Genomic DNA, 18,110 nt, shown 5'->3' on the forward strand with positions numbered 1-18,110 from the left:
TATGTTGTAATAATCAGACTTCCTTCAGTGGAGGACAATTTAAAAACAGATGAGGGAGCTATGTCCAACTAGGAGACCAGCAAGTGCTCAAATATCATACACTGTATTGTAAAGATGAGTCAAAGATGGGAGGTGTTGGACAGAAGACAATGGAGAACAGACATTGAACATTCATGGACAGGGTTGTGTGTCCCACCAGCTATTAGAGATTATTTTAAAAATACTACTGAGTGAAAATGGTATTCAGTTCTCATAATTTGATGCATAAACCAGACATGTAAGTAAAGGAGCTGGATAATTGATGTCACATATTTACATTACAAAACTCAAATGTAGCATTAAAGAAAATGAAATTAATACTGGTAACTAATGCTAACCTTTAGATTAAGTTACTATATAATATAACCTTACAATTTAGATTATTTAATACAAAGACCCACTGGTGGATCTGATATGTTTTTCAGACAGAATTGAACATTTTTTTAAAAATGCCATCCGAATATGATCAGTTTCACAACCAGCAGCACAAAGAGGCGCGAATTCCTTGGAGGTGTTAATGCTCCAACATCCGCAGATGCAAAACGGCGCAGGGGTCAGTCCTCGTTAACGTTAAAACCCATATCCTAGGACATCACTTAAACGTGACTGGCTTATCAAAGAGTAAGGACGTTAAACTGGTATGTCTTGAGCATTTTATGCAAAACATGATAATTGCATTCTCATTTCTTAAATATATTTAATATTTTAAAAGACAAACAGATCTTGCTGGGTGGTGCACTCTCGCTTCACACTGGGTAGGGTCTCTTTTTTAAAGCCAGATAGATTCATCTCTTCAGATACTCCTAAATACATCGGAGAGTGAACGCTGACCTCGTATGGCTTATTACCACTGAATACACGCGCTGAGAAAGACACTCGTCATCGTATCTCTGACGTCCTCATCTTAAATCTGCAGAGCACGGCGCTCGCTCAGTAGTTGTGGGTACACGTGCATGATACCTCATTCATCCCCCGATCGTGCATCATTATGTGTGAGATCCTTGCTGTGAACTTTATTCCTCGGTGCGCCTACTTTAATTGGTGATATTTTACATAATTGCACATAACTGAGTGCACAGTAGTTTACCATGCCCGATGTCTTGGCAATTTCTCATAGGCGTAACGTTTCCGCGAGAGCGCGCTTCGAGTAGTGTATTCCACGGCTTGCCCGCACGCGCTCCCGCCATCTGAAGTTTGTTGCTGTTCGGGTTCCCGTGCTGAGGAATTTACAACGGAATTCTCCGGATGTTGGAATAACGCTGTGCGTGCACTTAGGAGCCCCGAACCAGTCACACCTCAACGTGTCATTTAAGTGGCGTGCCTATTTCAGTAATTATTCAGCATTCGGAAAGATGTTTCTGCCCTGCACCGTCGACTAATAGCTCGACACAATCCTGGGATTTAATCCCCTCCCGAACGGAAAAGAGAACTTTTCCGCTAGCCTTAAAGAAACCGGATTATTTAGATGGTGGAATGGGCGGTTATAGCCTCGCAGATTCTGAACCCATTTTTGGATTTTTAATTACAGACATTTAAACTGTCTCGGCACTCCAGGAGGTCTGTTTGGAGGAAAATAACAGCGTAATCATTTTAGGTTTGGATTTCGCATAAGAAATATCAACATGTACATCTGGATATACAGTTTTCTGCTCCTTCTAGGTGAGTTAACTTTTCCTAGATTCATACAAACCTCCAAGAACTTTAATGTAGCCCAATATCACATGTAGACGTATATGCAATGCCTTTCCCCCCACTCAGCTCTTCTAGAGACATTAGTTCATCTCATGTAGACCTTCATGAAACAGAGGCGGATTAATCATAAGCGTTTTTCTCCGTTCATTTTCGAAACAATGACGCATCTCTAGCCAAACGTGGGCTCCGTCGGCATTACATTATACAACCCATTCATTTAGGACGTTTGATATGTTGCTAAAGATGATATTCTTCAACGTGCATTCCTTCTGTAGTAGTAATTTGTGTTTAAATTTAAACCGTGTTTTTAAAAAGTTCAACTGACTGTCTACACCCAGAAAACACTGAAATTCCGTGAGAACTGATACAGTTAATTCCTTTCTCTCTTCTTGAAGACGTCTAATGTAGAGGCACGTGCCTTTTTAGCGGAGTGTGTGTGGTCATCTAAAGGTGAGAATGACCAAGGTCACCCTTATATTTGTGAAAATACCGCAGAACAGCGCGCACGACCACACTTTCATCGACAAGGCTTTTTGCTGCTTCGGGGCGTTTAGTGCTCGATGTCCAGACGAGGCTGAAGAGTCATGCGATGTTCGTGTCTGAACGCATGTTTCAAGTGTCGCCATTGATTAAACCTGTTCTGGTAATAATACTGCTACTCTTGGATCAAGGTTAATAAACCAGACCTTCAGCCTATTTTTGATATCTCTCTCTCTCTCTCTCTCTCTCTCTCTCTCTCTCTCTCTGAACACATACACATGCACTCACTCATCCATCCACCTACTCACATACAGTCACATGTACATACACATGTACACAAAGTGGTGTGTGTGTGTGTGTGTGTGTGTGTGTGTGTGTGTGTGTGTGTGTGTGTGTGTGTGTAAGAGCAAGCCACTTCAGCTCTTCCATACTTCTCTTCCAACTATTTCTTGTCATATTTTGTAAAACTTGCTAATTCAAAAGTAAGATTATTACTCTGATTACTATTACTGTTAAGTATTATGTTCACCTGTAGGTGTCAGTAGTGCTTTATTGAGTCACTAGTACCTACTGTTACCTTCATGGTGGCTTCCTTAATAACCCAGAGTAGGATACACAGGCTCCAGCCTCCTCTTGGCAGCTTGTGTCTCAAAAGACTTAGTGCAGCTCTTACAATATCAGCAAGTCAAAGTCATATAAACACTGTTGTCATCTTCGTGTAAAGGATGAACCCTTATAGAGAAGATAAGAGCTTGAACACTGTATAGTAATGTGCTATGTACAAAGTTCAGTACATTAGCCTACATACTAATACACTTATATAGTGTCTAAACCTCTAACAGTATGTACTTATAGATGTAAAGCAGAATGTCTATGGGTTATGATTCTTCCTGGAGTGATGGATTTTACAGTCTGAGCTTCTGGACATTTGGGGTTTGCTGGACCCTCTTCCAAACTGTCATAATAATTACTTCCAATTAACAAACTCCACAAGGAAGGTTTTTGGCTAATGTCTCCTAATGGTGCTGCTTAGATGCCTGAGTGACTGTGAAGATATGAACTCTTTTTAATTGCTCAAATAGATTTCTCATGGGTGAGGTACTTGACCAGAGAGTCAGAGTTCCGACATCATTTTGAGTGCTCTTACCAGCATAGAACATTATAACAGCATATTATGATAATTGATGATTTGATAAAGTGATTCAAAATTGCTTCAGAAGTTGAGCTAAATTGATTGATACAATCTTTCCAGTGCTATCAAACATAATGTCCAGTAATCGTGACTGGCTGAGTTAATGGACAATCACTCAATCCTTAATGTTTTCCCCACATGTAGTAGATAAATTTACATGTTGTGTATATATAAATATATAAGTAATATTAAGTTCTTTTTCATCCTTTGTCCCTATTCTCACGTCTTTGTTTCTCCTCTCCTCTCCTCTCCTCTCCTCTCCATGACTGTGTAGATGAACTAGTAGTCACAAAGTCCAGCTCTTCAGCTCTGTCGGTCTCTGGAGCCCAGGAGTGGGTGGACTGTGTGAGGGCCGGTGAGGTGTGCAACCAGAGTCCCCAGTGCAGCTCTCGCTTCCGTATCATGCGGCAGTGTCTGGTGGGCAAGGACTGGAACACCATGCTGGCCAATAAGGAGTGCCAGGCGGCCCTGGAGGTGCTCCAGGACAGCCCCCTGTATGAATGTCGCTGCAAGAGGGGCATGAAGAAGGAGCTGCAATGCCTGCAGAGCTTCTGGAGCATCCACATGAGCCTGAGTGAAGGTAGGATTAGGATTAGGATTAGGATTAGGATTAACCCTATCCACATGAGCCTGAGTGAAGATAGGATTAGGATTAGGATTAACTCTATCCACATGAGCCTGAGTGAAGGTAGAAGTTAGCTGTGGTCAGGTTGTGTTTACCTCGTTATTTATTACTGTTAGGTGTAATGTTTTTGGCTTTTGTGTTCTGGCCCGGTATTGTATTGAATCACAGCAAAAACAAACTACAGGCCACATCAACCCTTTCAATGTAAAGCATGGCAGCAGTTCCATCCTACCTTAAAATATTACACTGCAGCTACAGGGAAATGTGTAGGCCTCCCTTCACAGAAGGGTCATGGGATGATGGGTGGCATCTGCCTTGTGAAAATGCTGATCTGGGATCAGGTTTTACTTTCTGTCATTACTGGAGAGCAGGCAGACAGGCACCCTGATCCTGACCCAGAGAAGCTCGTGGGAGTCCTGGCCCCAGCTCACAGCAGCAGTGCTGTGGAAGGTCACATTAGCTGCTGCTGAGTGATGGGTTCAGAGGCTCCAGGAGGAATAACCCTATTTTTAGTTCTAGTCTGGTCCTTATCAATAAGGACTCTGATTTTATTTCACATATAAAATTAGATCCATCTCTGTAGCAGAGGCTCACAAAATAAATTATGTTAATTGAGTCAGGCCCTATATTTCTTTTTACTCTGTTTATATTATTACTTTAACATATAATGAAACAGACAAGAATGAATTAAGACAACACAGTTATTAAATGTTGACATTTTTCAGTTTGTAAACAGTACCATTGGTTCATTTCTGTGAGTCCATATACTCTGTGGGGTAGAGCATGTGTCTGAATTTAACAAATACTGTACTGTGTAGAACCCATAATAACCCATGAAGACTGACCCATGCTGACTGATCCATAAAGACTGTCCCATACTGACTGATGAATACTGACTGACTTATAATGACTGACCCATACTGACTGATTGTAACGCTGGACTGAATGCCGCAGGGCATGGTACAGAACGCGCACTCCCTCGACGGTGACAATGATATTAACACACAATGCAGACATTAACGGTGGCACTCACATGTAACATTTACGAATAACACGACTCTACACTTAACATGTAACAAAGATAACTAACATACAACAAAAGATGATACATACAGGCATAACAGCTACACAGATGTTTCAACATTACAGGGCGACAGTGACCAACGGGGATCATACACTGACAGGAGTTTAAGTAGACAGACTAACATTTAACATTAATCCCTGTCATGTGACACTGATGAATACTGACTGACCCATCTTCATGATGCGTCTTTCATTTACCCCTTTAGTAGCAGTTTCAAAAACCTTTCATATTTTTGCACTTTTTAAATGATTTTTTCCAGGGTTTATATACTCAAATACAAGTGTATATCAGTTACAGTTGACTTTACATGTGACTTTGGCTTTGTGTGTAAACAAAGAATAAGCAGGTTTGGCGTGTTACACAGGGAGGAGAGACGCCAGACCCACGTCTGTCTCTTTGGGAAAAGGGCTGATGATTAATGCACACAATAAATGTACATTTGTATAGATAATAATCAGATAATAATCAGGAACAGATGAGCGTGCTTGAACAGAACTCGATGTAAAATTAAATTAGAATTAAATTAAAGTGCTTAGAACATTTGCTAAATGTTTTCTTCAGGTAAGGCTCATATTGTTATAATATTTAGCAGTTATTATATAGTATTTATTCTTTGCAGTTGTTGCAACCTTGACACTTATCATCTACTTAAAGACACCAGTTCTTGTTTTTATCCAAGCAGTCATGTTTTAGTAATGTTTCAGATCATGGAGATCTGTGTACAGTGAGTATAAGGGTGGTGAGTACAGTTAGCTTCATCAGCTCCATAATATGAAATACAGGGCAAAACATGCATTTCACTCCCAATAAATTCATGCTATGAATTCACATCTTAACAGACTTGGACCTTGACACAAAATAATTCCTTTCCCCAGTGTTTCTCCTGTGATCTTATTGAGATCTCTACATGTGGCCTAATGTGGATTCTTTATTAGAGGTAATTTTGAGTTATTTGGGGTTGAGTTCTAGGGTTTTGATTCTAGGATTTTGAGTTCTGGGGGTTGAAGTGCTAGGGCTTTGAGTTCTGGGGGTTTGAGTATTGGGATTTTGAGTTCTGGGAGTTTGAGCACTATGTAGGGTTTGGGTTAACCTTATTCAGACAGCATTTATTATCTTTGAGCTGGATCATTTATATAATGTGTTTTATACAGTACGTTTAATTAAATACTCATATTGTTCATATATAAAGCATGTGGTTTTCCACACAGTCTTTCTCCCATTGTATTTGTATCACTGAGTTGTTTACCCCAAGTCTTTACATCACTGAAATGCCGCAGAGCCCCAGAAATATAACTGTCTGCACAGTAGCTCTTCCCAAAGCAAGCTTGATGGGAATTCTTGGGTAGAAACACACACTCACATACACACTGTCCTTTGTTTTAGCCATGCTCTGGGAGACACTGGTACTTTGATGCAAGAACAGGCCTAATTCATTAATTGTTATACATTAATTGTTATATATTGTACCACAATTTACTTAACAGCAGGAAATATGTCTTTGACACCTCCAACTGACACCTGACATGCTCAAAGATTTAGAGACAGAGGACAGAAGAAAGAAGAAAGATCATAGATATTTTTACACCTCATCTCCTCACACACTGTAGAAGGTGCTGATGATAACTGGAAGAACTGGAGGGATGAGGGTCCAGTGGATGAAAGGGGTGACACAGGAACATGTGTCCTGATTTCAGCTTCAGAAACGGGACACACAGGAACACATGTCCTGACTTCATCTTCAGAAAGGCTGTCTGTCATGTTTTGTGGGTCAGTCTGTGGGTTAATCCTAACCCCAACTCTGTCTGATAACACATTAGTCTGTGGGTTCAGTTCCAGACATTCTTCTTGCTCCTGTTTGGGAGTGAAGTGATGCATTTTCATTGTAGGATTTGCTCACATGTGAGATGGCAGAGTCTGTCATGAATGACAGAGGCTCCTGAGAGCCCCGTACAGTCCTGTAATGAGGAGAGGAGATGGGAAGGTCAGCTCAAAGGATTCCTGATGTGCATCTGTTCTGCTCCTGAACAAAACCAAGAGCACAGACACTTCTGCTGTTGAGCACGTTCTCATGCTTCTCTCTCTTGATGTCTTGACACGGCCCCTCCCTGACACAATATTTTACAATAGCACTGATGCCCAGAAGACTGTGTCTTTCACCTCCATCTTGCTATTATCTCCATCACCAATGGTGGCAGTCAGAGTGTGTTATCACACTCATCTGCTCTCATACAGGACACACGCGCCACAGGGAGGCAACAGGAGAAGTTACTTACCTGCCCAACACAACCTCTAAATCACCAGCCAGGATTCACTGCCAGCTACAGAGATCTAAACAGCATCTAAAAAGGCTTTGAGAACTGCTAGGCAGGTGGGCAGACACACGCACACACATGCACGCACTCACACACACAGGGAATATGTTTCCAGTGTGTGTGTGTGTGTGTGCCTGTGTGTGTACAGAAGAAATATGATGACTGGAGCAGTGTTTGTATTGCCTTGTGAATCCTCGTTTAATGATTTCCATTACTGTAAGTGCAGATGCAGGGAGGCCAGAGCACAAGATGGATGAGCGACCAGGTGTAGCACAAAAGCAGTTGGATCACAGGGTGTAGTTTAAAAACACACTTGCTTCTTTCTATACTAGATCTATGCTCTAAAATCGATGTTGCCTGCTAAGTTTGAGTCAAAACATGCATTGTCCATCAGGTTTTGTTTAAAACTAGGCATTGAGCACTATATATGATGTAAAAAATAAGTATTGGTTTAAATCTGGCGTTGGCTACTGAGATGGTAAGATGGAGTTGAGCTGCAATGAGTGTGTTACTCTGGAGCTCTGTGTGCCTTCACAAACTCAGTAGGAAGAGCCAGTTTATATATGAAAAAGATGTGTAAATCATAACATTCATTCCATGTGGTTGTAAAGTTCCAAGAGTGTAGATCAGCTTTTTTTCTTTGAGTTTCATCATTTCATTGCTGCCATAGCAACAACGAGCAGATATGTCATGAATGCAGTGTCCATTAGTATTAAAATGCCTTGCCACTGGAAATGGCAAATCCATAATTCTGATGGTGTGAAGGTGTTCAAGATACTGATCAGCAGGTCTTCTCTTGGTTTCTTCAGTGTAAAGCTGATTACATCTCTTATAAGTAACACAGTAGACAAGCTTCCACAGTGATCTATGAGGAGGAATGCATAATGATAACTGATCCTTATGTGTCAGTTATTTTAGTGGCTGTGTTAATAAACTGACATGAAGCACATCTGGAGTGGTTGCAGGCTACAGTACCACAGTTATCATCTGAATGGTCATTGATCTCACTGTTGACGAGCTTATCTTTGAGGTTTTGGTCTCATCTGTAGATTAGTGGAGGATCCTTAAAAAGGGATCCACTCTAGATGTGCTGCATGTACATTTAAGACAGCCACTTAGATAACTGGCACATAAGGCTCAGTTATCATCATCCATCATCCATTCCTCCTCAGACATCACTGTGGTATGGTAGTTGTCTATTGTGTCTATTGAGGTGTAACCAGCTATATATATATATATATATATATATATATATATATATATGCATTATGACAGACAGAGGGGAATTCCACTTTTTCCTTCTTTCTTTCAAACTCAAATTGACTGATCACACTTCAGACCTCAGAGGTGACACACCAATCATCGCAAAGCCATGAGAAAGAGACGGAGAAACTCAGCACTGTGAACACAGAACTCTCACTGTAGCACTGTGTCCATATGGCTGTGACTACAGGACTGTTACTGTAGCACTGTGTCCATACGGCTGTGACTATAGAACTGTTACTGTAGCACTGTGTCCATACGGCTGTGACTATAGAACTGTTACTGTAGCACTGTGTCCATACGGCTGTGACTATAGAACTGTTACTGTAGCACTGTGTCCATATGGCTGTGACTACAGGACTGTTACTGTAGCACTGTGTCCATACGGCTGTGACTACAGCACTGTTACTATAGCACTGTGTCCATACAGCTGTGACTATAGAACTGTTACTGTAGCACTGTGTCCATACGGCTGTGACTATAGAACTGTTACTGTAGCACTGTGACCATACAGTTGTGACTACAGAACTGTTACTATATCTATGTGATTGTAGTTGCAACTGATCATGACAAAAAACACACACACACACACACACACACACACACAAATAACAAAGGCTAAAGTACAAAGGGGAAGTCGAATGGTATCTTAATTATGAAGATAAGCTGTTAGCCTCCAGCAGATCCTCTCTTGTATGGCAATGATCCCATAAGAGAGAAGATTACTTATGAATAATAACCACACAAGGTATAATTTCTTTATTCTGCAGCATGTAATTTTGATCTTCTGAATATTGCATGTTATTGCATACGGGAAGTAACAGACCTATAAAGATCATCTTTAGTAGTTTTGCATAGTGACCTTGAATCTTGAAAAATGCCTCTTGGAACTTGAAAGGCATTTATAAATACAAATCTATTATTATGCTCTCTTATATTCAGTACGTTGTAGGCATACAAAAACACTAATGTTATATTTATAGTGTATATTTAAAAATATCCTGCCTTTTTTCACTGTAAGATCTCCAGCTGAGCAGTGCACTTAAAGGCTTGTTTGTCGTTTGTTTTGGAGGTGTGACTGGCTGACGGATGCAGGGCAGTAGCCGCTCAAGTGATGAATGAGCTTAGACTGAGGATTGTGCTCCTCAGGTGCTCCATCCTGATTAAAAAGCCCAACAGTGCATTGTGGCTAACGAACAGCACCTGTTCCCTCGGGTCAACGCAGACCAGCAGCCCAGAACAATTAAATGAACTCAAACAGGTCAGCCACACACAGACTGATGAACTGCTCTGCTCAGCCTCCTCACAAATCTTCTATTTGCCTCATTTTGCTGGCCGAGGAAAAACCAAACAATGAAGAAAGTTTTCAGTTCCATTTATATCTCACTGGAAAACGCCTGGGTGGAAGTTACTGATGAACCTGTAAATTAAAACCAAACTCTGTGCACTTGTGTCATTAATTACATTTAATTAAAGGAACGGTAAGCAGAAATTTCCATAAACATTGACGACATAAAATTGTCTCTGTTGTCAAACTCAGAGATAGTTCTGATGTGAAGGTGGCTCTGGTTTGGTAGTTTTGTCTTGTCTTGGTTGAACCTGTAAAACTGATAGTGCGATGTTATGGACAGGAAGTGCATATACAAGCATAAGTCACTTCAGCACAGCTTGTTTTGAGCTGAAATATAATTTAGGCACTAAAATACTGCTTATTCACTTATGCATTTTGAAATATAGATGCCAATAGATGAAATATAATGAATTTTAAAAGGAAGTGATAGAAAAAATGGGTGTCTGTACATGGATTCCCTCTCAGACATTTTGTTTCCCTGTGTTATAATTGTTGTACTGTAATTATGGCAGTATTCTATATGACCATGTGTTTTTGTTTCTTTCTTTCTTTCTTTGTTACCCTTGATTTTTTTTTGCCGTATTTATACCATGTCCACCTGACCGTTTTGTTGGTCATTGCAGATGTCTCCTTATGGCTCTTTGTCTTTGTTGTGGTTTCCGAGTTTGTGTCATTATCTCTGTGTTTCTTCCTGTTCGTTGTTTTATGTGCAGTTCTGTTCTTTTATGATGTTATCCGGTTTTGCCTCCTTGAGTCCTCGTACTTGGTCCAGAGGTACCCTGAGTAAAGGTTGCTGGTCTCTGCTCATGCACCCTGCTTCATTTCATTCAACACTACATCACCCATAACTAGCTAGCCTTTGTGAATATAATTGCAGTTCAACCCAGAGTTTATGGCATTCTCTTAGGATCTGTTTTTGTGTTACGTATGTCTGATTTCCAGTGACGATCTTTAATTTAATCAGAGAAATTATCCACCCTGGGAGAATGGGTTGGATCAAGACTGAAGATAAGGGCCACCGCAGCAGTCTGATACCTAGGCTAGTGCACATGGTTAGCAACGACAACAGTCAAGCAAATTTTATATAACGCTCACTCTTTTCCTGCTCAATAAAAGTTGCTCACTGCACTGCATTTTACAGTATATCAATTATCACTGCACTGCATGTTACAGTATATCAATTTTCACTGCACTTTACTGTATATCAGTTATCAATACACTGCACTTTACAGTATATCAATCATCACTGCACTGTACTTTACAATATATAAATTATCACTGTAACTGAACTTTACAGTATATCAATTAATAGAAAGACAGCATTGAAGCTGGTGTATGAGAGACACCCAGTGTGATCAATGTGCTTTTAAAAGAACAAAAACCCCTTTAGCTCAGAACAGAAGCAATGGCATGATTATGGACTCTCTGCTCTGCAGAAAAACAGTGGGACTGCTTGTGCTTTGGCTGCACTGGAAATATAAATGTGTTTTTACTCTTTCCCATGTGTTTCATTCTGGTTTGCTCCTCATTATCATGTTGATTTCCCACAGGGCATCTCGTTGGAGGCAGCTAAGCAGAGATGAATGGATTTGTACTTGTCTAATAAATGCACAAAGGTGCCAGCACTCTTCAGCTCAGAGTGAGCTCTAATCACAGCAGCACTCATTCCCTCACCCCCAAGGACCTCAGCAATGTCTTTATCATTGACACAAACTTACAACTATTGAATGCTGAACCCACTAATTTCAAACTCTACTACCTGCCTGTTTTACTTGCTTACACACACACACACACACACACACACACACACACACACACACACACACACACATACACACACCTTTACAATGCAAGAAGCTGTGGACATTTTCCCTTTGACTGTTATTGACTTCATCAAGACTTATCAGCTTGCTGCTGCTGTCTGTCATCTGGAGCCTGTGTGCCAGTCTCTGTGATCTGGAACCTGTGTGATCTGGTACATTTGTGCCAGTCTCTGTAATCTGGAGCCTGTGTGCCAGTCTCTGTCGTCTAGTACATTTGTGCCAGTCTCTGTCATCTTGAGCCTGTGTGCCAGTCCTCTATCATCTAGTACATGTGTTCCAGTCTCTGTGATCTGGAGCTGCTTGCATGGTGGCTGGGACTTATTAGGTCACTTCTGTGCCCACTGGTGTATTGGTGGTCACAGCTTTAGGGGCTGCTGGAGTCAAACCCAGCTGCATTGAACTTCACATGCAGCTGTGCTTTGTATGTGTGTGTGTGTGTGTGTGTGTGTGTGTGTGTATGTGTCTGTGTGCGTGTGTAAATATACAGTATGTTTTTAATGGGTCTGGTTTGTAACTGCTTGCTATATATTTAATGAATATGAAGAGTGATGTGATCTTAAGATTGATGTGATCTTAAGAGTGACGTGATCTTGTGAGACGCTACATGTGAGAGTGCCACCCCAGTGTAATGTTGCTGAGATGAAGGTATGCACGGTGATGTTGATGTTGCTGGGATGAATGTTTCCATGTTGATGTGATATTGATGTTGCTGAAATGAAGGTATCCATTGTGATGTGATACTGATGTTGCTGAGATGTATCCATGATGATGTGATGTACCACTGTGCCGCAAAATGTAACCAGTCCACCCTTTTGGGGGATTTTACAATCAAGACCTGTCCCATTTTTGGGAGACAACCACATGTGAATGACTAACCTCCGAGACACACTAGCAGGATCAGACACTAACACTAATATCTTTCACATCTTCACATGTAGCTCTATCAGTGACAGATTAGACTATATACAGTCAATGCCCAGCCTGTCAGACACGCTGTTGGAACTAGACTTATGTTTAGGTTTAGGGTTTGGGGTGAGAGGTTGGGGTTAGGAGTGAGGGGTTAGGGGTGTGGGGTTAAGGGTTAGGGGTCACTAATGCACAGTGCAGGTGGATGGAGCTTCTAACACTTCCCATTTAAAGTAATCAAAGTCTGAAAATGCTTTAGCTCCTGAATGAGTGGATTTGACTCAACCATCATGAAGCTCAACTAAATCAAATTAAAACCAACTCCATTCAATCCAACAAACCAAATCTTCATTATTCAGAATAAAACATGATGGTTGGTCCCTCGCTGGGCTGGTATCTGAAGCATATAGCAGTAGCTAAACAGATTGACTTCTTAGCCAAGCTGGTGCAGTGAGCTGGAACATTTATGTGCTTTATGGATTAATCACAACAAGGCCATGTTCATGCTAAACAGAGATGGATTTTCTCAATTTTGTTACAGAAAATTTCCTCAGGATTACAGAAAACCAGCATTCTGGGTATTTTGAAATGACTGCTTTTTGAATGATTTAAGTGGTGCATTTAAGTTTACAAATGCAAGCAGAAATGTTAATGAAAGTCAAACCAATGACGTACTGAGGAAAGTCTTCAGGGGCTTCTGAAAGCCAGAGTAGGGTTAGGCAGTGTGTTTACAGTGTACAGTGATCGGCATTACACCTTCTGAAATCAGCATATTTGTGAGGTAGTCTTGCCCATCCTGATGTGTATTAAATCTTCTGCATTTGCATATAATGGCACAGTCCTCCCATACTGCAGGGGGCAGAACCTACGGCTCTGACAGAGGGGTGTGAATGATTAAGTTGTACATTGTGAGGCTCATGTAAAAACTGTTCAGTTTTCTCTTATAGCACAATGTTTCCTGCATGTTCTTAAAATACGTTTGAATGCAGCACTTCAAAAGAGATTATCATAATATAATTATAAGATATCATTAACGTGATGTGTAAAAATGTGGTAAAAATTCCCTCAGTGTGTGTGTATACATATTATGTGTCACACAATCACACATATACACACACACACACACATACACACATGCATGTGCACACACACACATGTACATACACATGTGGAAAGAAAGTTAAGGGAGAAATTAATTGACACAAACATCTGTGAATCAGACAGACAGAGATGAGAAAGAGCACCTGTGGTTTCTTGCAGTGTCGGATAATAGGCTATCACTCCAAATGACCAGCAGTACACTGCCCACTTAGATGGTTGGAAGTGAAGGACAGAAAACATTGAAGGGATGAGTGGGAGTGAGGAAGAGAGGTAGAGTTATTAATTATTAATTGCATAGAGTGATAATACCTACACTCTATGCAATTAATAATCATACATCAAAAGTGCTGTCATACTGCATGATATAGGACCAGTGTTTTCATCACTGAAAGCCAAATTTAATGTATGAAAACATGCCACTTCAGAACGTGGCCCCACACTGCTGAACACACCCCCACACTGCTGAATATGCCCCCATAGTCCTGAACACGCACCCACACTGTTGAACACACACCCACACCGTTGAACACGCCCACACATTGCTGAACACACACCCACACTGCTGAACTCGCCCCCACACTGTTAAACACACCCCCACACTGTTAAACACACCCCCACACACCTGAACATACATCCACGCTGTTGAACACACACTCACACTGTTGAACACGCCCCCAAACAGCTGAACACACACCCACACTGCTGAATACACCCCCACACTGCTGAACACACACCCACACTGCTGAACATGCCCCCACACTGTTGAACACACCCCCACACAGCTGAACATACATCCGCGCTGTTGAACACACACCAACACTGCTGAACACGCCCCCAAACAGCTGAACACACACTCACACTGCTGAACACACATCCACACTGTTGAACACACACCCATACTGTTGAATACACTCCTACACTAAGAAACACCTCCCACACTGCTCAGTACAAGGCTCCATTGCTCAGGTCAAGGTTAGGATTAGGGTTAGTGTTATGGTTAGGGTATAGGTTTAGGGTTAGGGTTAGTGTTAGGGTTAGGGTTTCTGGTTAGGGTTTAGGGTTAGTGTTGGGGTCAGGGTTTAGGGTTAATGTTTCTATTTAGGGTTTAGGGTTAGTGTTAGGGATAGTGTTTCTGGTTAGGGTTTTTGGTTAGGGTTTGGGGTTAGTGTTTGGGGTCAGGGTTAGTGTTTCTGGTTAGGAATTAGTGTTTCTGGTTAGGGGTTAGTGTTAGGGTTTATAGTTAGTGTTTCTGTTTAGGGGTTAGGCTTTCTGTTTAGGGGTTAGGGTTTAGGGTTAGTGTTATGGATAGTGTTTCTGGTTAGGGTTAGGGTTTTTGGTTAGGGTTTGGGGTTAGTGTTAGGGGTCAGGGTTAGTGTTAGGGTTAGGGTTTGGGTTATGCTAGTATATAGGTATGGGGTTAGTGTTAGGGTTAGGGTTTAGGGTTAGTGTTTCTGGTTAGGGGCTAGTGTTTCTGGTTAGGGGTTAAGGTTTAGGGTTTGTGTTATGGTTAGGGTTAGTGTTTCAGGTTAGGGGTTAGGGTTTAGGGTTTGTGTTTCTGGTTAGAGGTTAGGGTTTAGGGTTAGTGTTAGTGTTAGGGGTTAGGGTTTATGCTTAGTGTTAAGGTTAGGGTCCTCTTTTTGCTGCATTTGCTGACCAAGTAAGGCCACTTCAGCAACCCAAACAGTAGAGATAACTCCTTTACCTTCTAGAGTAGAGATAACTCCTTTACCTTCTCAACAGTATTGTTTTTGGGTCAGTATGTCACTTTGAAGGATTTGATATCACTGCTCATAGCCAAGGAACTCTGCTTAGGACAGTGTGACCAATCATAAACATTATGCTGTTGTTACGGCTCCTGATGTGAATGAATATAATTTGTATTAGTGATTAGAACATAGAAGGGGGTGTACCTCAGGAACTGGCAAGGCCAAAATAATAAAGACACTGAAACAAAATTAGAACAAATAACTTACCTACGTGCAAAAACAAATTTAAAAAAGTACAAAAATCTTCCTAACGAATAAGCAGGAAAACTGGAATGAAACAGAAATGGCATCAAGTTCCCTACTATCCAATTATGTAAGAACTATATAAAAATGCTATACATTATACAGTGGTATTTACAACAGCAGACAAATCTAAATGGGGCAATCAATGGGTCATAAATGATTAAACAATGAAAACGCAGACATACAACAGCAACCACATCAGAGCAGTCAAAGCCCTGCAGTCAGAACAAGCCTCAGCAAAAGTGGAGATGAGTCTCTCTGTCTGGCCGGGTCCTTATTATACCCGGAACAGGAGCGCAGTAGTGAGGCAGCCAATCCGGAAACAACGTGACAATCAAGAGAGGCAAGTGTGGGAGAAGGGGCGGGGCCACATCTGGAAGGGAGGAGTCACAGCCTGTAACAGACACAACAAGCACACATACATGCACACACACAAAACAGACATCAGACAACCCCAGATCACCCAGGGTCGTAACACTGTCTTACAAGATACTGCATAGACCTCTGACAAGTGGGTGCAGGTAGGGTGTGTGCAGGAGGATAATGGTGTGTGTAATAGGTGTGTGATAGTGGGTGTGTGATAATGGGTGTGTGATAGTGGGTGTGTGTTAATGGTGTGTGATAATGGGTGTGATAGAAGGTAGTGTGTATTGTTTGTGCTTCAGCACTTATTCACTGATATTGTCTGCTGTCCTTTATCAGAACTAGAAATGTCACTGTATTAATCATGCAGTATGATTAAATTAAATTAATTGTGCATCTATTTTCTGTATTAAATTAGTTTACAAACCACATTTCAGGACATGACTGGAAGAACCCCAGTTTAAACAGTATTGATGATAATTATAAAGGTTATTGCAAAAGTGTGAACAGAAGCACATTTTCCATATCAAAGGTGAGAAAAAATCCCATTTACTGCTAAAGGCATAAAAAGTGCACGTTCATTACTAAAAGGACAGAATGAGGATTTGGATGAAGGTGATGGGAATGTAGATATAAACATAATGGAAAACCTGTTCTGTGTTGGACCAGATAAGCTCAGATGTGCACAGGATGATATGAATGAAATTTCCATTCTGTACATGTGGCTTCCGTGTGGCTTTCTGGTGTCACAATCATTAATATAAGCACAATCATTAACCAGTCACTATGCTAACCATAGTCATTAACTTCAAGTTTCAAGTTTCAAGTTTGGTTTATTCGTCACACTTAACCACAGTCACTAGCTTAACCACAGTCACTAGCCTAACCACAGTCACTAACCTAACTGCAATCATTAACCTAACCACAGTCACTAACCTAACCACAGTCACTAGCCTAACTGCAATTATTAACCTAACCACAGTCACTAACCTAACCACAGTCACTAACCTAACCACAGTCACTAACCTAACCACAGTCATTAACCTAACCACAATCGTGTAAATTCTGACACAATGCCATAATGTTACTGTTCTTACCTATCTCTCTCTCCCTTTCTCACTCCCTCTCTTTCCCCATCTCTCATTCTTTCGCTCTTCCTCTCTCTCCATCCCCCATTTCTCTCTGTCTTTCACTCTCACTTTCGCTTTCTCTTTGGATACTGTTTGTTTAAAAACATTTTCACATACCATTCATTATTTTTTTTTTAGAAAATTCCATATTCAAGTGCTATCTTAGAGGGCTAGATTATAGAGCTGTCATTTTCCTTAATTTAAATCTGTGGTTTTATTTTGTTGTGCTTTGTTTAATGAAATGGACAATATAGATCAAAATTGTGTTTTAGTATATTATATTACTGCTGGACGTTTCATTCGTTTTTACAAGACGATTCTTTTGAATTTACCAACAAAAAATCTATTGTCCCTTTGGTGAGGTGAACCAGAAAAACAGCTCAAATCAAATTTTTTATTAGATGGTTCAAAAGCATTGGTTCAGCAAAAGCGAACAACCAATCACTACTTTATATGAAAATGAATTCCAGCAACATTTTTGCCAAATTCACCAAGCATAAAAGCTCATTTGTGTAATTCATGTTGTTCAGACTCCTTCTGCTGTGACTGGTTGTTAATAGAAACTTAGCAGTGATTCTGTGCAGTTCCATACACAAATATAACACTGTCTAATTACAGATATACATATGCAAATATAACACTGTGTAATTACAGATATACATATGCAAATATAACACTGTGTAATTACAGATATACATATACAAATATAATACTGCGTAATTACCGCTCTACATATACAA

At 40.7% G+C, this 18,110-nt stretch overlaps 1 protein-coding gene across 1 annotated transcript in view; it reads left to right on the plus strand.

Annotated features, from left to right (window-relative positions):
• Window positions 1–1,027: 1,027 nt before the first annotated feature.
• Window positions 1,028–18,110, plus strand: part of gfra2a (GDNF family receptor alpha 2a) — a 50,464-nt gene continuing 33,381 nt past the window's right edge. The window contains exons 1-2 of the mRNA XM_027022008.2: window positions 1,028–1,698; window positions 3,678–3,983. Of these exons, the coding sequence (XP_026877809.2) occupies window positions 1,662–1,698; window positions 3,678–3,983 (343 nt within the window). The 5' untranslated portion in view covers window positions 1,028–1,661. The remainder of the gene's footprint in view (window positions 1,699–3,677; window positions 3,984–18,110) is intronic.

The sequence above is a fragment of the Electrophorus electricus genome, chromosome 18 (assembly GCF_013358815.1).
Source record: "Electrophorus electricus isolate fEleEle1 chromosome 18, fEleEle1.pri, whole genome shotgun sequence".
Lineage (NCBI taxonomy): Eukaryota > Metazoa > Chordata > Actinopteri > Gymnotiformes > Gymnotidae > Electrophorus > Electrophorus electricus.